The following is a 20,894-nucleotide window of genomic DNA, read 5'->3' as shown; positions in this document are numbered from 1 at the left end:
GCGTGAGCTGGATTTGGAAAAAATAATGGTTGGACTGAGAAAAGGGAAAAGCATATTCAGAACTAGCATGTACGAATTAAATGAAAAATATTTGGGCAATTGCAAGCTCAGCAGAAGTGAAGAGGGCCTGGGATGGGAGGCAAGGATAAAGAGGAATGCAGACAGGGAACCCCCACCATTGAAAGCCATAAAGGGTTTTACATTGAGGAGCAACATTGGATTTGAAGTTCAGAACCTTCATTCAATCTTGCACTGGAGCCAGGAGATCAAATTCTAAGGGAGTCATAATTCAGACCTAAAAGAGGGTAGTGGCAGTAGGGGCGAAAAAGAAGCGAAACCAGGTAATTAAGAATACCGTTCAAGTTTCACGTGAAGATCAAACAAAAGAGGGACATGAAGGAAAGGCATGGAAATTAAATTTTCCTTAGCCTATTGTCATTTGATGTGTCATTTGACGGTCCTTTACCAACAGGCGCCAGCGTGCCCTCCCCAGCCTTTTCCGAGTTCCTCGGCCCCACTACTTCTCACCTTTGCCTAAGTCACTATTTTATGATGTGTGCTGGTCTTAGTTGAAATATTTTATTTCTGGAGTTCTTAACAAAAATCTTGCTCCTCTTTTAGGCTGACAAATTGCTATTCAGGCTTATCACTGGTCAAAATTTCCAGAAGGAATGTATCACACCCTCCTTTACTTCCATGTCCTAGAAGAGGCCTGATGGTTGTTGAGAGGGTTACATGCTTTACTACTAAGTTCTTTGCATAAAGTAAGAGCCCAAAAAAAGTTCTTAAGCATGTACTGTTAAGTACATAATTCCAGTAGAATGTGATAATTTATATACGGCATTTATTGTATTGGAATATTTGCTTATGTATATCCCCCCATTTTAATTATATGTGCTTTGAGGGTACAACTATTACAACGATGTGTGGGATGGTGCACGTGTCACTAACTTTCACAATATCTTATGGTTTTTGATATGGAAGTAGTTATTAACATTTTTTTTTAATCTCCATTGTTCCCTCCCCGTTATATATACTGGCGTATTTTATATACTCTCCCTTATAAAACAAATGATTAGAAAAACCAAGAATTCAGAGAACAGATGTTACAGTTAATTAGGAATTCTCAATTGTCATCTGAAGACGTTCAACTTTTCCCAGATACGGTTCTTACTTGGAACCTTAATAGAACTCCTTCAGTTCAAAGACGCAGAAGGAGCTTATTTATGTAAATATGTTATAATTATATGGTTTTGGTATTTAATAACCATCTGGGATGCGTATGTCATACCACCCTGTCCACTTAGCTCTTGAATCCAGTGTCTTTTGCTTAACACAAAAAGAAAACAGAGATGCTGTGAAAGAAATGTTTGTGTTCATTTGAAAAATAAAACACCAACTCTGTATTTTGTTAAGATTCATTTTATAAAATACCTTAAAAGAACAGATAAAGTACTTGTGTTTACATAATAACCAGAATTGAAAAAAGATGAATATAAATTAATTGAACACATAACTATTTTGCCACATTAGACAAGTTTAAAAAAGGCATTTAAAAAAAAATAGTAATTGGGAAGAAAACCCTTCACTCTATTGCTGTCTTTTTTGGAAACTTCTAGAAGCATTAAAATTCCAGGTCAACAGGCAGTACCTGTGCTGTTGAAAACACACTGTAATTTGCTTCCAAATCTGTCAGCTTAAGAGAAAAAATTAAAATTTTAACCAGGTTTGATAATTCAGTGCAAATTAAAGCTTCAAGTTGAAAATTCAAGAGGAAAAGTAACGTCCAAACTGTAGGAAATGCTTCTGGAACTGAAAAAGAAAAAAAATTCACATTATGAAGAATCTTTGCAAGTGTTCTTGTGTGTGAGATATTGAGTTAACAAATGGGCCCTTTGAAGTTGCAATTAGGGCTTTAGTAAGACTATTTGCAATGTAGGCAAGGGAAAATGGACAGGGAAGAACCAAAGGTCATTTTGTGGAAGGAAGCTCAAGTTAACCATAAGCACTGCTCTGATTCAATTCTGGAAAATTTGGCCAGGATATTGTAGACATCAAGGAGAAAAAAAAATTATGGATCTAATTTACTGGACTATCATTGAGGATAAGTACTTCTATCCCCACAACATGTTGGGGGATGGGGGAGAGCAGGTTAGTGTTGGCCATAATTTGTTTTAATTATATGAATTATATGGTGTACTGGCTTAAAAAATAATTATACTACCAAGTCTTGAGAAATGGGAGGAATGTCTAACTTTTTGGATCACAGTGAAACCAAGTGTTGATCATTTCCGACCATTAATGGGTAGCCATTTTTATAATTATTTTTAATTATTTCCACAAATTTTTTTTGAGTTTGGTAGTCATTGGTAATAGATAGCAATGGGATTTTCATGACCACGTTTGATAGAAAGTTTTCCTCTTTCCATTCTATTCCATAGAAGTTTCTGATTCATTCTTTTTAATGATAAAACTAATGGTTGCTATTGAGTTCAAGATGCTGAGATTTTAGTGGAGGCTAGTAAGTCTTCTTTGCAAAATAGATTTTTAACAAAATGTAGGTCTAAATTTATATCCTCACCAGTCTTTTTCTAATTCTCACTGGAAATTATCATATATTATTTGAAAACTTTGAGGACGTACTATGTTTTTCTAACATTTGTATTTTACATCACTCTCTAATCTATTAAAGTTATAACAATGTTATCACAATGAAGTGGCAACTTTTGGCTTTTGTACCTATGATCAGCAAGTCATAAAAAACACAAAACGTACAGTGCTATTCCAATGTGACATCAGAGACTGATAAAAAAAAAGTGAATAATCATGATGATGTACATGGGGTTCCTAAATCAATGAAGAATTAGCTGATGCCATTTTTAAAAGTGTACAAAACTGCACTCATATACCTGCTCACAGGTGGAACATCTAAGAGTAAAAATTCCTCTCTGGGGACACCGACCAGTGCAGAATCACTTGAAGAAATCAAAACACCCAAGCCCAGGACTCCTCTCAAGTACCTCCTATTGTGATAGCCAAACCATCAAGGGCACGTGTCACATGTCACTTTGCAAACCAATGCATTATTTCCCCTCCCCAGGTCAACTGGGTGACTGCTCCAGGCTTGAACATTAATTTCCGTGGGGTCCTATTAGATGTTTGGTTCTGTCCTTCTAAATCCTGAAGAGAGGCTCAGTATCGGATACATCCTTGTACATCACACCCGGTGCGAAGCTGGAAGAGGAGCGGCAGAAAGGTGCACGACCCTGCGATGAGTCCTTACTTAGAAAAGCTTCCGTGGGCTCAAGCATTTTACACAGACCTGGGTTTTGTCCCATTTCTCCACTAACTTCTCATTAGGCTTTGTCTATCAGAGAGACACTGTTGCCATCAAAAGCACAGATAAAGAATAACAAAACATATCGCGATCAGCTTGTGACAGTTTGTGCTTTAAAACATAGTGCGTCAAGCACATCATAGATGCTCAATAAATATTTGTAGATTTATTAAAAGTAATAACATGGTTTCTGAAGAACCAACCTCCATTTTGAAAAAAAAAAAAACTATATAAATTTCTTTCCCCTGACTGGATGGAACAATGAGAATCTACAAATTAAATATGAACTCTGATTTGATTGTAGAGAGTTTGCCAAAAAGGAAAAAAAAAAGAAAAAGAAAAACAGAATATTGCCACAGTAGCATGGGCACTTAACAGTGCATCAAAGATTTAACTTTTTTCACTGCAATATGAACTGGTTCCTACACCTGTTAGGTACCAGAGTGTAAGCACTCAAATAGGAAATGAACTCTATTCTGCTTTGGGAGAGGCATGATCATAATTTTATCTGAAAATTATTAACATATTTCAGGGAGACAGCCCTCTTATTCAGCATGCCTCAAAGCAATGCAGGCGTAAACGTCAGGGGACCTCATTATATAACTTCAACACGGCATGGTCATGTGCAAGTGTATTTCTCCCACATCTGCAGTAGTTGCTTCCTAATATTTTATGTTTTTACAGAGTAGTGACACTCCTGGGATGACCAAGATGAGAATATGGGAGGTTAAAGATCACAAAACTTACACTAAAAAGGGATGTTCCTCTATACCATATGAAAAACCCCTTATCAAAAGGCAGTGAGTTCATGGACGAAAAAATGCTTTATACATTCATAATATAATTTTCCCGTCTCACAACAGCAAAGGTTTCCAAAGAAAAGACTCAGTAGTGAAGGCCACACACTTTTTTTTTTTTTCATTAGTTCGATACGTTGAAAATCAGAACCTTTGAAGCATCTCGTAAATGGGAGAAATGGAATTGGACCTGGCTGCTCGTGGGGCCGGCGTGATGGAAGCGAGCCGAATGATCGTGTGACTCAGCTGCTGACCGGACAGCGAGCGAGCTGGTGGGAAATGTTACAGCAGACCTGACCACTCCACCACGGGTCTGTCAAGAACACAGTATAGGGATCAAAAAAACAAAAACAAAAACCCTAAAACAAAACTACAAACAAAAACGAACTGCAACTTCGCCAACTTGTAAACAAGGAAAAGCATTTCACAGATTCAAAGTTCAAGGGAAGTAAACGTCTTTAAATTATTTTTGTCAGTTCAACCCTGATTTAAAAAGTATGGCTAGCAGAAATAAGGAAGCGCAGCCGTTGACATCCTGAGCGAGCAGCTGTCTTCGGAGAAGCAGCACTTCCAAGCCTCTTCTCAGGATGCCGCGCCGAGGAGACCCCTTGTCTCACTTGTCTCTTTCCCACGATCCTGGAATAGCGATTGCTTGCCATTTGGGTGTGGACAGTCCTGGCTGCTATAGATTTAGACGTGGGGAGACTGGAGGCGGGTAGGCAAACTCTCGGAGGATGCTCCGGGCCACTTCCACGTTATTCTGGGCTATCTCTAAGGCTCTCTTCACTTCTTCAAAGGCATAACCCTCTCCCATGAGTTTTGCAATTTTTGCATCAACATTTTCCAACGCTGCCTCAGGCCCATGGGGTTTTCTGTGGTGGACTTCCGGTGCAGTCCTGCGGGGTCGTGGTTTAGGAGGTCTGGCTGGTGCTTGTGAACCATCTGTGTAGATTTTGAAAGAGGGGTATCATGTAAATAATGGGCTAAAAATAAAGACACCATACCAGTTTGATCTCGTTTTATAGGAAAACCCTATTTTTCATTACCTCCATAAATATAATCCCCCCCATTTTTATATACTATTGCAGGGTAGGCTATATTGTCCCCATTTTGAACATAAAAAAACTGAGTTAGAATGTGTTGGAAGTTTGAGAAATTAATACAAATTTATTCCCAATTCCACATATTATTCTTTAAACTATATGAAAAAACAGGGAGAGAAGGGAAAAAAATTGAAAAAGAAAGGCTTTCATTGTGGGTACACTAGCTTATTCTTTCCTACTATGGTGGAGGAATTTTCTTGGGAAGTTTCTAGCAGAGGACTGTTACAAGGCGGTTGATACTCCTGGAAGCCCATCCCCCAGCAGGTACTCTAGCCCACCCAAGCCATTGCACTACTACTCTGAGCTCTGTAATGTCTCCGCCGGTCTGATTTTTCAAGCTAATGATGCTGTCCATTGATGCTGGGGTGGGGAGAAAAATAGTACATGCTTCGAGTCTACTGCTAGTTAATAGGCTAAACAGAAGTAAACTCACTGCTTTGCTCAAATACTTTACCCAGATTCCAATGTAGGAAGTTTTGCTAGAGAAAAAGCAAAGCCAGCAGAAACATGAACAATGCGATTCGGGCTCCGGATCAGTCCCCTGATAAGTTTCTCAAACTTAAATCAAATGACTTTGGTGCCCATGAATGGAGAGTACTCTACTAAGAGAAAGAATTAGAGACCACCACCCCTCACAGATAACCGGGGCATGGGCTGGTAACTTGAGAAGGCACTTTTATCACAGATGTCCATAATACCTATATTTGGTACTGTATTTCAAAAGTCTAAATTTAAAGATTAAAAATTATCAAATTTATGCCATGCAACACATTTATGGATTTAAGACTTTTTAGACATCGACACTTCTTTAATATCTTTCTCAGACCACTGACAAATGCCAAATGATAAATCTTAGGACATAGTTAAGTAGAGGAGGAAGTGAGGCTACAACCCAAATGCCTTGTGACTCTTGTCCCCATCCTTGCCCTCCTGGTCTCTGCTGCTTTGCCAACTTTCCCAATATCTTCATGAGAAATTGTAAGCTGATATTTTCAATAATAATCAAGTCTGAATCAAAAAAATTATCTAATACATTCCTTTATATTTGTCTCATAAGTCTTTTTCCATGAGAAGGTAACTCCTTAAAAACATCCTCTTCACCATTCCAGCAATATAGCGGTATAACGGTATGAAGATGTTTGGTTCCACACCAAATTGGATGATAGTCTTATTTTTAATTTTTCCTTTCTTATAGAATACTTCCCAGTTTGAAAAAAATATAGCTATAGATAAAGCTTATTAAATTATGCTCATATACAAGAACACACATTAATTTCTGGTGCTAGCTCAAGTCTGTATGTACTGTATCTTGCATCTATAACTGAACATCTCAAGTTATTATGATCTAAATTGCATTTCTTACTATGTTTTCAGGTTCCATTTATTTTCTAGTAAGTATTTCCATTATGTCATGCAGAGCTGGGCAATAAATGTTACTTTGCTTCTAATCATTTCCAAAAAACAGAAATTCTAGTAAGCTATCCTTTAATCAATCACCACAGAAGTCATACACTGAAATCTTGTCTGTTCTGATTTACTTTCTGGTGAGAAAAAAGTCCTTACACTTAAATGCAAGTTGAAATTCCCAGTTTTCTATAGGTAAGTCTCAAAGAGTTTTTCTAATACTATTATTTTGCTTTTGTCCAAAATCCTGAGAAGGGCACAAGATTGTCAAGCATCATTGAGAAGAACAGCTAAATACACTCCTAGAATGGGAAGGGTACTACGCCAGCCGGAGACACATCTAATAGTATAACTGGCAATGAAGTTTCAAGATTTAGAACTTTTAAATGTAATAAGCATATGTATTTTTAACTGAAGTATTGTTGACATACAATATAATATTTATTTCAGGTGTACAAGTGATTTGACATTTATATACATTATGAAATACCACAGGAAGTGTAGTTACCGTCTGTCCCAAATAAAGTTATTACAGTATCACCGACTATATTCCCTATGCTGTACTTATGTTCTAATTGGAAGTCTGTACCTCTTAATCCCCTTCAGCTATTTTGTCCATTCCCTAAACTCCACACAACCACTATTTCTCTGTATTTATGAGTCTGTTTCTGTTTTTTTTTCCCTCGTTTTTTAGATTGCACATACAAGTGAAATCATATGGTATCTGTCTGACTTATTTCACTTAGCGTAATACCCTCTAGGTCCATCCACATTGTTGCAAATGGCAAGATGTCACTTTTTATGGCTGAGTAGCATCCCAGCGTATCTCTGTGTGTGCATGTTCATCTCTACCCACTCGTCTACTGATGGACACTGACATTGCTTCCATGACTTGGGCTACTGTAAATAATGCTGCGATGAACATAGAGGTTCACGTATATTTTCAAATTAGTCATTTTGTTTACCAATGTCTTATAGTTTCCACTGTACAGGTCTTTCACCTCCTTGGTTAAGTTTATTCATAAGGCATTTTCTTCTTTGTTTTTTGGGGGGCTTTTTTTTTGGTGTTTTATTCTTTTAGACGAAATTGCAAATGGGACTATTTTCTTAATTTCTCTGATAGTCCATTGTTCGTATATAGAAATACAACAGATTTCTACATATTAATACCGTATCCTGCAATTTTATTGAATTTATTTATCCTAATAGTTTTTTGGTAGAGTCTTTAGAGTTTTCTATATATAGTATCATGTCATCTGCAACTAGTGACAGTTTTACTTCTTCCATACGAATTTGGATGCCTTTTGTTTCTTGTCTGACTGCTCTGACTAGGATGTTTGGTACCAAGTTGAATAAAAGCTGTGAGGGTGAGCATCCTTGTCTTGTTCCTCATCCTGGAGGGAAAACTTCTCACTTTTCACTGTTGAGTGTGATGTTAACTGTGAGCCGGTCATATGCAGCTTCACTATGTTAAGGGATGTTCTCGATCCACCTTCTCGAGAGTTTGTATCATGAATAGATGTTGAATTTTGTCAAATACTTTTTCTGCGTCTATTGAGATGATCACAGGATTTTATCCTTCATTTTGCGAATGTGCATCACACTGATTTGCAGATACTGAATCACCCTTGTACTTTTGGAGTAAATCCCATTTGATTGGGGCGAATGATTCTTTTAATGTATTTTTGAATGTTGTTCACTAATGTTTTGTTGAGGATTTTTGCATCTATGTTCTTCCAGGATATTGGCCTGTAGGTTTTTTTTTAAATAGTATATTTGTCTGATTTTGCTATTAGAGTAATGCTGATATTGTAGAATGAATTTGGAAATGTTCCTTCCTTTTCAATTTTTGGGAATATTTTGAGAAGGATAGGTATTAACTCTTCTTTAAATGTTTGGTAAAATTCACTCATGAATCCTCGTCCTGAACTTGTGTTTCCTGGGAGTTTTTAAATCACTGGTTCAACTTCATTACTGGTAATTCGTCTGTTCATATTACCTATTTCTTTCTGATTCAGTCTTGAAGGATTGTGTTTCTAGAGACTTAGCTATTTATAATTTCTTTTAGGTTGTGCAAGCTGTTGGCAAATAATTTTTTGTAGTAGCCTTTTATAATCCTTTGTATTTCTCAGTTTTAACTTTTCCTCATTCATTTCTGATTTCATTTGAATCCTCTCTTTCTCTTGATTAGTCTGGATAAAGGTTTATCAGTTTTGTTTCTCTAAGAACCAGCTCTTAGTTTTGTTGATCTTTTTTTAAGTTGGTTTTGTTTTGTGGGTTTTTTTTTTTTTTGTCTCTATTTCATTTATTTCCATTCTGATCTTTGTTATTTCTTTCCTTTTTCTAACTTTGGGCTTCATTCTTCTTTCTAGTTCTTTAGGTGTAAGATTAAATAATTTGAGATTTCTGTTGTTTCTTGCAGTAGGCCTGTATGACTATAATCTTTCCTGTTAGAATTGTTTTTGCCTAAAGATTTTGCAAATTTGTGTTTCCATTTTCATTTGTCTCAAGGTATTATTTTATTCCTTCTTGATTTCGTCATTGACCCACTGGTTGTTTGGCAGAATGTTGTTTAGTCTCCATGTGTTTGTGTTTCTTCCAGTTCCTGTAATTGATTTCTAAATTCATACTGTTGTGGTCAGAAAAGATGCTTGATATAATTTCAGTCTTCTTAAATTTATTGAGAGTTGTTGTATGGCCTAACATGTGATCTATCCTGGAGAAAGTTCCATGTGCACTTAAAAAGAAGGTATACCTTGCTGTTTGGGGATGGAATGTTTTATATAAATCTTAGCTAATTTGGTGTAATGGGGTGTTCAATAACACTGTTTCCTTATTGATTTTCTATATGAATAATCTATCCATTGATGTAAGTGGGGTATTAAAATTTCCTGCTATGATTTCATTAGTGTCAATTTCTCCCTTTATGTCTGTTAATATTTATGTATTTAAATGTTTCTATGTTAGGTGCTTAGGTATTTACAATTGTTATATCCTTTTCTTAGAGTGATCCCTTTATCCTTGTGTAATACCCTCTTTCACGTCTTTGGTGTCTGCTTTTTCTTCCATTTTCATGGATTATCGCTCTCCATGCCTTTACTTTCAGTTTGCATGTGTCTTTAAGGTGTGAAATCTCTTGTAGGCAGCATATAGATGGATCCTTTTTATCCATTCATTCACCCTATTTCTTTTGGTGGGAACATTTAGTTCATTTATATTTACAGAAATTGTTTATAACTATGTAGTTATTGCTACTTTGTTAACTGTTTTCTGGTTGTTTTCATAGTTCTCTGTTCCTTTCTTTTGCTCTCCTCCCTTGTGATCTGATGACGTTTTTTAGTGTTATGCTTGGATTTCCTTCTCTTTATTTTTTGTGTATGTACTATAGGTTTTTGGTTTGTGGTTAGCATTGAATTTCATATATGATTCCCTATTTATATAGCAATTTATTTTGTTGTCACTCAAGTTTGAACTCATTTTGAAAGCACTACGCTTTTACCCTGCATCCCCCATTTTATGCATTGATGTCATACTGCACGTATTTTTATTATGTGCATCCCTTAACTAATTATTGTAGATACAGTTGATTTTACTACTCTAACCTTCAGAGCATTTATGTTATTGATGTAGTTTTATTATATAAGGCCCCCCTTGCCCCCAAGAAGTCCCTTTAACATTTCCTGTAAGGCTGGTTTAGTGGTGATGAACTCCTTTAACTTTTGTTTGTTTGGGAAACACTATCTCTCGTTCAATTCTGAATGAGAATCTTGCCAGGTACAGTATTCTTGGTGGTAGGTCTCCCCTCCACCCCCCTTCAGCACTTTGAATATACCGTGCACTCCCTTCTGGCCTTTAAAGTTTCTGCTGAAAAATCAGCTGAAAGTTTTACAGGTATTCCCTTGTACGTAGCTAGTTGCTTTCCTTTTGTTGCTTTTAAGATTCTCTCGTTATCTTTAATTATTGGCATTTTAGTTTTTATGTGTCTGTGGGTGAACCTCTTTGGGTTCATCTTGTTTGGGGCTCTCTGTGCTTCCTGGGCCTAAACAGGTTTTCTTTCCCAGGTTAGAGAAAGTTTGCTATTAGTTCTTCAAATAAGTTTTCTGTCCCTTTCTCTGCTCCTTCTGAGGCCCTTATAATAAACATATTAGTCTGCTTGATGTTGTCCCAGAGGTCCCTTGACGTCTCCTCAGTTTTCCTTTTTGCTGTTCAGCTTGGATGATTTCCATTACTTGGTCTTCGAGATCGCTGATCCATTCTTCTGAATCCACTAAGCTACAGGTGACTTCCTCTAGTGTATTTTTCAACTTAGTTACTGTAGTCTTCAGCTCTGATTGGCTCTGTTTTATATTTTCTTTGTTGAAATTCTCACTATCTTTAAGACCATTTATTTGAACTCTATCAGATGGGTTGCATATCCGTTTCCTTTAGTTTCTCTTTTATTTCCCCCCCTGAGGTTTTGCCTTGTTCTTTCATTTGGAAATTCTTCCTCTGTCCCCTCATTTTGTCTGACTCCGTGTTTGTTTCTATGTATTAGGTAGGTCAGCTCCATTTCTGGGTCTTGAAGGTGGTGGCCTTGTATAGAAGGTGTCCTGTAGGGCCTGGAAGTACAATCTCCCTTGGTCATAAGAACCAGGTACTTCACGGGTATTCCATGTGTGAGCTGTGTGTTTGGGGGGCTGGCCTCTACCCTTGTGCTGACCAAGGCTGCCCTCCAGGTGTGGCAGGGTAGGAACCACTTTAGGGGGGACATCTGTAGGAGAGGGCAGGCTGGGTCCACAGGGGAATGCCAGCATGGGGTGAGCAGTGCTAGGAAAGTAGATGGAGAGCATCCAGACTGGTGACCATCAGCATTGGGCTATCAAGGAAAATGGTATCTGCCAACACTTCCGTTCCTGGAGCAAAGTTTCCACAGATCTCTGCCCCTCCTGCGCATACCCTAAGGTAATAAATTTTCACTAATGGCCCTGGTGCTTTTCCAACGGCTGCCTGTGCGCTGGGTCTTGGAGTAAGTTTATGTACAGGCCCTTTAAGAGTGGAGTCTTGATTTCCTATGGCCCTCTGGCTCTTCTGGAATGAAGCCCCATTGATTTTCAAAGACATTATGGGGTTTCATATTCTTGATGCAGGTCCCTAGGGTGTTTGGGGGGTATCCAGTGTGGGGCTTGAACTGCTTACTCCTCAGGGAAGACCTCTGTACCTGTGATATCCCTCCTGCTTATGCGTTGCTGTGCCAGGGGTTTGGTTCCCAGCCACACCTCCTCTCTGTCCCTTCTACCCTTCTTGATATGGAAGAGCTGTTTTGCTAGTCTTCAGGTCATTCTCGGAGTTGCTCTATGGGTGTTGCAGGCTTAGTCCATCTGTGGGAGGAGGTGAGCTCGGGATCTACCTACTCCATTCTCTTCTCTTTACCCTAAATGTATGTATTTTTGATCCTGGTAGATGACACTAAAACAAGGCACCTTTCACCAGGAAAAACCCCAAGAAACCTATCTGTTATATAAGGCTGCTATAATTAATACTGGCAATGGAATTTGCAGATGATTATTCTTTTGAAACCTAAGTTAGCAAGGAAAAACACATACACAGACCTGATGATTAAGTCAGTTCTAGAGTAGCGAGGTATCTCTGATCCCGGAACTGCTATTTTTTTTTTTTTTTTTTTTGCACACAAATATATTTGAAATATCAACTATGGAAAGTGAGTCAAACAACCTCTGGAAAGAATCATGAGAGGGTTTGAACACTTTCATTAAAAAAAAAAAAAAAAAAAAAACCTTAAAGCAAAGATTTATTTTCCTAATAGATATTTTCCCTTGAAATCCAAAAGTCACATATCCCTGCTCATTTAATCCTAGTCCTCACTGCCCTAACTCAAAATTTCCTCAAAAGAGAGCTGACCTCTCTTCAGAATCTTACAATTATTTAAAATTTGAATTATATCATGTATTTGAGCCTACAAACAGAAGTAAAATGGAACCTGTTGCAACTTTGGCCACTTATTATAAATTTCTACTTGTTGATGAATATTTATTCAGTTTGGCATATCTTAATTTTTGTTCAGCTGTTTTAATTGGCTAGAGTAGCTCCGCACCAGGTAACCGACGGCTACACCTGAGACTTCTCTGGATGCAGATGAGGAACAGCACGTAGAGATGGGGTTGGTTAGGTACATTTCACTTTGGCAACTAAGATTCTGAGTGACCTTGAGCTAAGCCACTTACTTGTACAATTTTTACTCTCTAAATCTACTTTCCTATCTCATTTTTAGAGATATTATTTATCCCTTCTCAGTGAGGTAATATGCAAATTAATGTAATGGTCTTTTCAGCACATATATTGAACATTAAAAATAAAGGACAATGAATTCACATCTATGATAACTGCTATACTTAAACGCCATGAACAGTAATTACTACAAATAGTAATGTCAGAAGTGTGGAAGAGGAAAAAACATGGAATTTGTTATGAGTGCTAATTCCATAGAAAGCTTTTAAGCAACATCTTAATAAGGAAGATCTGTTACAATTTAATAGTAGAAACTATTTTAAAAAAGGGTGGGTAGGGGCGCATGGCTGTCTCAGTTGGTTAGGCATTCAACTCTTGATTTCAGCTCAGGTCATTGATCTCAGGGTTGTGAGATCAAGCCCTGCATCCGGCTCTATGCTGAGTATGGAGCTTGCCTAAGATTCTCTCCCTCTCTCTCTTAAAGGATCCTTTTTTCAATTAAAAAAAGGGGGGGGGGGAGCAGAGCATTTTCATGTTCCTCATTAGAGCAAATTGCTTAAAACTCATCCTTCTTTCTACATATCCCTTCCCAAAGCTTACAGAGAGCCTTCAGTTACTAAAAGAGACACCAGGTCCTTTTTCCCTTTAGAATGGGTAAGTAATAGAAAGGAGTAATGAAACAGAAGATGAAACTATCTTATAGGTCCCCAAAAGTTATTATGCTTTTGGAGTACATTGGAATTACTATGAATCTTACCAACTCTATGGGAATTTCTGTACCTGAATAAATGTCCTTTCAGTATCTTCTTAAGGATGACATGTATTTATTGTAGTGCTGCTGCCCATGCTCATCGTATTTTTGAACTATGAGCAATGGCAAGGGTATCAAAATAAGTGCACAAATACATGGAGCCATAGGATACAAATAGTACGTCTTCTTGGAGCACCAATTTTACTCAAGGATTACAGATTTACCAAGGAGGATAAGGTAAAATTAGCACAGGTTTTTAAGATAAAATAGACTTGGAACAACACTGGGCCTTTAGCCAAAAGCGGACAATCAGGAAATTGATTCAGAATCAACTCCGTGGTGGGTTGAGAGATTTGAGAAGCAGTGGGTTAAGGTTAAATCTTGATTCAATTTTCATTTTCTGAGCATACAAAGGAGCAAAGCAACATCGAGAAAAGTCCTGGATGGCATGGGAATTATCCTGATGAACACATGGTTGGAATAATATCTTAAATGATTACTCCAGGTCGTGCATTCTAAATGAGGGCAGTGTCCCCAGGAGGGCGAAATTGGTCCTTGAGGGACAAGAAAAGATCTTAGATGCTTAAAGGGTACACGGAAATAGAAAGTATATCTGTGGTATTAAACTGTCATTATTGCAGGAGGAAAGGAGTGACTGGGCAAAGCAGAAAGGTCTAAAAGGGTCCTTAGGCAGATTATGATTTAAAAAAAACATAAGGCAAGCTACGCTGCTGTTGCTCACGTTTCTCAGGGTTGATGGCACTTCTACTTCGGGGACTACCAGCTACTTCACCCCAAGAGGTCCTTACTTATGACTCCCTTCATTGTCTAAACTTTGGTGGTTTTTTAAGTCCGTGAAAGATGTGTCTAATAAGCAAATGTCATCACATGATGAATCCATTTCCCATTTGTCATATTAAGCCTTACTTAACAATAGCTACAACACCAAGTTTCTGTATTTCTAGACCAAAGCAGACGCGTTTAATTCATTTGTTTTCTTGCAAATAAAGTTAGGGTTTCTGTTAGACTTTTAAAGTATTAGTCTCTGACAGCACATAAAAATGATGGACTATCATACAATAATTTAAAATGACACTTATTTGAAAATTTAATGATGTGGTGAGATACTTATGACACTCTGTTAAATAGAACTGAGACGGAATTGACTATGATCTCGACGTTGTGAACATGTACACAAACATTAGAAGCAAGTATGCCAACATGGCAACAATGTTCCTGATTGATAATGGGTTACAAGTGATTTCTCTTTCTTGTTTTCGTATTTTATTCTCCAATGTGCATGTACTACTTTCATAATTAGAAAAAAAAAAAAAAAAGCAAATAGCTTCAGAGCCGCTCTGCTAGTTTCACAGGTCTAAGCTGCTCAAACACCTAGTATGGAGAAATAGAACCATTCTGCTGATATAAAAAGTAAAGAAAGCATAGAGTGGGTGGCTTCCTAAGATGATCTGAAAAATGACCAGAATCCAGGTTTCGAAATCTCTAGTACTCTCTTCCATCTCTCTGTCATCATTACTATTGCTTTGCTTCTATCAGATTTTATCATTGGGCATCTCCAAACTCAGTTTAACAATCATTGTTATAGGCATGTGTGATTTTTTTAAACTTAATTTTGGCTTCGCTACTGGCAAGATGATAAACTTTGCCAGCAACAATAACAAAAATGCACACATAGCTTACTGATAAAACACAGAATTCATATCCTATTACACGGATACTTACTAGCTGTGAGACCCTTGGTAATTTTTTCTATAAATTGACGTTAATAACTATTTCAGATAGGTTGTGCGGAATAAAATTTATGTATTTATAAAAACTCTATATCTAATAGATTATATAGTTATACATGTGTATATATTGTTATATATGTATGTATGTTAAATTATCTCATCTATATAATCTATATGTCTATATTTAAAATACTTAGCTTAACATTTGGCTCATAGTAACTGCCTAACACATTTAGAAATTATTATGTACAATCTGAGACATCATCTCTAAGTTACTTAGAGTTTCTTACTACTTCATGGATAATATTTGTGATAGACATCAAGACTCAGCCTATTGATTTTCTCAACTATAACAATAATTAAAAGAAAAATATAAATTTAACTGATCAAGGCATTAAAAGAAATTTTAAATACATCATCAGTATGACTCTGTTATTCTGGTATTTGGATCAATTCTAGAACTCATTTATGCCACAAACTTCTATTGCTATTAGTATAGCATTTGTATTATATTAGTATACTATAGTATACACTGATTTTATATAAGGACATGTTTTAATACAGTTTTCACTAAATTACAAATAAAAAAATCTTCACATACACAGTGGTAGATAATTATGATAGTTAAGGCTAAAGTTATACAATTTTGTAATACATCCAGAAAATGGTTATAAGAGAACTATATTACTATTAAATTTGTAAGAAAAAAGACTCCAGATAGTGTAGTTTGAAAACTAGAGCTGTGTGTAAGGAAAAACGTCTCAGGTAGTTGAATTGTGGTGAAACTCTATAATACTGCATTTGCCTTTGTTGAAACACAAACCAAAATCTTATAAACACAATTTATCTTCAGACATCCTATCACTAATGACAATACACAATTCCAACCCTTGAGTGAAGTGAAGCCATGATTTTCAATTGAGATCTTAAGAATATATCTATAGATCGATAGAAGATACCTACAGAATATTTGGTCTTAATATAAAATTCATTCAATATTCTATTATTTTTCCTTTAAGCTATTAAAAAAATTGTATTGGAATTAAGACCTCCTTTACTTTGCCAGTGTATTTGGTAATAAGATCTTTTACCAGTTAAGCACATTTAACGTAAGTCGTGTGCCGAAATTCTAATTTTAGTGTTGCCTTGAACTGCCTTCTAAATACCAAGAACCTGGAAAAGCTTCTCAAGAGCTAATGCTGTACTTCATCCACGTGAATACAAACACACCAGTGTGACTTTGTTATTCTAGAAGAATGGTAGTCAAACCACAGCACGTTGTATCTTGAAACAAGAGAGAAGCAAACTGGAAAATTTATAAAAACCCACACCTAGCTGGTATAGATATGAACCCCATGTGAAGAAATAAGGAGATGATTAGCAAAAAAAATTCTGCCCCACATACAGGTATATGTGAATTTAATCTGGTAAAATCCACTTTTTTTTAAATCCACTTATTTCTGATTAACTATTATGTCATTCATATAATTAATTAAATATCAATTGTTACATCTAAGAATACTATATTTTGGGGGGAGGAATAAAATATTGGGAAGACTGCTGGTATATGTAGGCATACATTCTTTTTAGGTAAGATGAGGAAATATTTTTAAATTTGTTAAAAATATTCTTTCACAGAAAACTTAAATATAAATCACTATCATTTATTTAGAACATCATAAAAGACAAGAGAAATTGAATTTGTAAAATACAGCAATTATACTGCAATCCTTAAAGGTCACCTTAGAAAGACCTTAAAAACACATCACTGCAAAATAAGGGCTTTTAGAATCCTAAAGGCGCATGGCACCCAGCCTCCAGTTTTTAATGGACAGACCTAATCCAAAGGCCAAGCCCAGCCCTCTGCTGGTATGAAATAAACCAGTGGGCAGCCTGTTAGTCCTGTGAGCTGGATGTCAGCAAATATCCTGATGGAAAAAAGTATCTTATTTTCTGTGGTTCAACTGTGTTTGTAAAGAGAGGGCAGGGAGTAGGTTGAAATATTTGATGTTACGGCTAGCTGAGGCCCTCAGAGTGATAATCAAGACGATTTTATCACTCAGGTAAAAGCCAGTTCAGGCTTCTGGTAAATGCCTATTTGGGGATATTTCCACAAAGTTGTGACTCAAAAGTTCTTCCTTGAAATTTCTAGTGTAATGCTAATCAGAATGCCTACCACTTGAAATCATATGTGAATGATGTTCCTCTGGGCTCTATAACACCCAGATATTATGGAGCAAAACTGTAAAGCAGCCGTGTAAATACAGCCTTTTGGCCACAACTCTTCAAAAAACTTGAATATATGTTTCTTTTAATCTAGAGTTGGTGGCAGTGAATAGATTATTTTAAATCAGTCATGGTACTTCCCTTGAAGTAATATTTTAATGTTATTTCCCTAAGGGATTTGCTTCCTTCTCTTATGTAGAGGCTGTCAGATAATGTCACTCCTTCTTGAGTTTCAAGAGTTTCTGGAAATCTAGCCTTTCAACTGGAACTGCAGTATTTCAGTGGCTATCCAGGGGTATATCTGAAATCTTGGAAGGACAAGAAGTAAATAGGCAAGACGGGACCAAAATTTGAACAGGTTAATAAAATTTTCTATAATTTTCTGAGATATCTTCAAATGTTAGAACACGTAAAACCATAGAGGGGCTTCTCCCAAACATGTCCTCAAGTACATAAGAACGACCGTGATGATAATTCTCAAAGCAACTAACTCATGAATGATCTTGATTCAGAGGTTACAGAATGGATATGGCTGTCGCTATCAGCAAATCTTCTTGAAAGAGGACAAGAATCGACATAGGAAAAACTTCTGATATTTATAATTATGAGACAAAAATTTTGCTCAAAAAATAGGTGTGTTCAGTTCTGGTCCAAAATGGCAATGTGGGAAGACCCTGAACTCCCCAACTCTGCACCTATGTATGAAGCAGTTCCTCCTGAAGAACTGAGGGCTGACTTACCAGCTTCTGTACAACAAAAGACGACAGACCACAGACAGAACAGCAAGAGAGATGGAGACACGGTCATGAAGGGAACCCTCACCCCTGATGCTGCCAGCTGCCATGGGGAGGGATGGTTCTGAGGGACCATGAGCAGATTTGTCTGCTCTAGGGCACAGAAACAAGTGCCAAAAGAGCAACTAGAATATAAAGGGACTAGCCCTAGAACCCTGCCAAACAATGGGGAGCTGCTAAAACTCTCTCCAGGTTGGAGAGGCTGGTGAATACACCACTTCCATTTCCCCTCCACCTTGATCGAGTGGATGGAAGCAGGGTCCAGGCACCTTGACTAGACTACTACCCTCAAGACAGAGGAACATGCTCCAATGACAGAATAAGACAAAACCTGAGAAAAAGAACTAAATGAAATGTAGATTATCAGGCATATTGCTTAAGAGTGTAAAGTCATGATCATAAAAATGATGGGCTGCAGAGAAGAGTGGAAGAACTTAGAACTTCAACAAAGAGATAAAAAAAATATATCAAAAAGAACCAACCAGAGTTGAATAATACAATAACTAAAATGGAAAATACACCAGAGGAGAGTCACAGTTTAGCAGCTGCAGAAAAATGGGTCTGAATACAGGATAATGGAAAGCACACAAGTTGAACAGCAAAAAGAAAAATGAATTTAAAAAAAAGGATCTCTTTAACAACATTGAGCAAACATTCACATTATAGGGGTTCCACAGGGAGAAGAGAGACAGAAAAAACATATTTTAGGAAGTAGCTGAAAACATCCCTAACCTGGGAAAGGAAACAGTCCTCCAGATTCAGGAAGCACAGAGAGTTCTGAACAAGTTGAACCCATGATGGTCCACATTATGATACATAATAATTAAAGTGTCAAAGGTTAAAGATAAGATAAAGAGAATTTTAAAAGCCAAGAAAGAAGCAAAAAGTTATATACTAGGGAAAGCCCACAAGGCTGATCTCTCAGCAGAATTTCTGCAGGCCAGATGGAAGTGGCATGATATATCCAAAGTACTGAAAGGAAAACACCTACAACCAAGAATACTCTACCCAGAAAGGCTGTCATTAAAGGATAGTTTCCCAGACAAACAAAAGTTAAAGAAATTCATTAGCACTAAACCAGCATTACAGAAATATCAAAGGAACTCCTTTAAGAGGGAAGGAAAAGGTCAAAATTAGAATAAAATTATGAATAAAACATAAAATTTGGTGGGGGGAGTAAGAACGCTCTTAGCATAGATTCGAACCTAAATGACCATCAACTTACTACGGACTGCTATATACCTAGGATGTTAATATATGAACCTCATGGTAATTATAAAACCAAAACCTATAACAGACATGCACAAAATAAAAAGAAAGCTAAGCATAATACTACAGAAAGTCCTCAATCACAAGTAGAGAAAGGAAAGAACATAAAACTATAAAACAACCAAATAAACAATTAACAAAATGGCAAAATGTACATACCTATCAATAATTAAAGTAAATGGTCTAAATACTCCAATCAAAATAGATGAATAAAAAAGATAGGGTAGTAACTTATCAGACAAAATAGACTTTAAAACAATGACTGTAACATGGGACAAAGAAGGGCACTACTACATAATGATAAAGGAGTCAGTGCAACAAGAGGATTTAATGGCTTTGGGTATCTATGCTGGCGACCCTGGAGCACCTAAATACATAAAGCAAATACTAACAGACGTGAGGGAGTACTACTGAGGGTGCTACAGTAATAGTAGGGGACACTGACACTCCACTTACATCAATGGATAGATTATCCAAGCAGAAAAATCAATAAGGAAATAATGTCTTTGAACAACACATCAGACCAGATGGACTTCAGATATACACAGAACACTCCATGCAAAAACAACAATACACATTCTTTTCAAGTGCACATGGAACAGTCTCCAAAACAGATCACATGTTAGGCCACAAAACAAGTCTCAAATGTAATAAGAATGAAATCATATCCTACATCTTTTCCAACCCCATGTTATGAAACTAGAAAATCACAGGAAAAAAACTGGAAAAAGCACAAACACATGAAGGCTAGACAACATGCTACTAAACAACCAATGCATCAAAAAATCAACGAGGAAATGAAACATGAAAATGAAAACAACGATCTAAAATCTTTGGGATATAGAGAAAGCAGTTCTAAAGGGAAATTTATAGTGATACAGACCTACTTAAGAAATGACAAATCTCGAACAATCTAAACTTATACCTAAAGGAACTGGAAAAAGAAGAATAAACAGAACCCAAGTTAGTAGAAGTAGGAAATAAGACCAGAGCAGAAACAAATGAATTAGAGACTAAAAAAAAACATTGCAAAAGATCAATGAAACCAAGAGCTGCTTCTTTGAAAAAACAGACAAAATTTATAAACCTTTAGCTGGATCATTAAGAAATAAAAACACAAAATCAGAAACAAAATAGAACTAACAACTGAAGCCACAGAATATAAAGGATTATAAGAAACCACTGCAAAAAATTATATGCCGACCAAGTGGACAAACTAGAAGAAATACATAAATTT

General features: G+C 36.7%; 1 protein-coding gene across 5 annotated transcripts in view; it reads right to left on the bottom strand.

Annotated features, from left to right (window-relative positions):
- Positions 1 to 1,406: 1,406 nt before the first annotated feature.
- Positions 1,407 to 20,894, bottom strand: part of CBLB (Cbl proto-oncogene B) — a 218,560-nt gene continuing 199,072 nt past the window's right edge. For all 5 annotated transcript variants that reach the window (XM_044381780.3, XM_026492654.4, XM_044381753.3 and 2 more), the window contains exon 19: positions 1,407 to 5,076. In XM_044381780.3, coding sequence (XP_044237715.2) covers positions 4,817 to 5,076 — 260 coding nt within the window. In that variant the 3' untranslated portion in view covers positions 1,407 to 4,816. The remainder of the gene's footprint in view (positions 5,077 to 20,894) is intronic.

The sequence above is a fragment of the Ursus arctos genome, unplaced genomic scaffold (genome assembly GCF_023065955.2).
Source record: "Ursus arctos isolate Adak ecotype North America unplaced genomic scaffold, UrsArc2.0 scaffold_4, whole genome shotgun sequence".
NCBI classification, from domain to species: domain Eukaryota; kingdom Metazoa; phylum Chordata; class Mammalia; order Carnivora; family Ursidae; genus Ursus; species Ursus arctos.
This window is presented reverse-complemented; position numbering and strand designations above follow the sequence as displayed.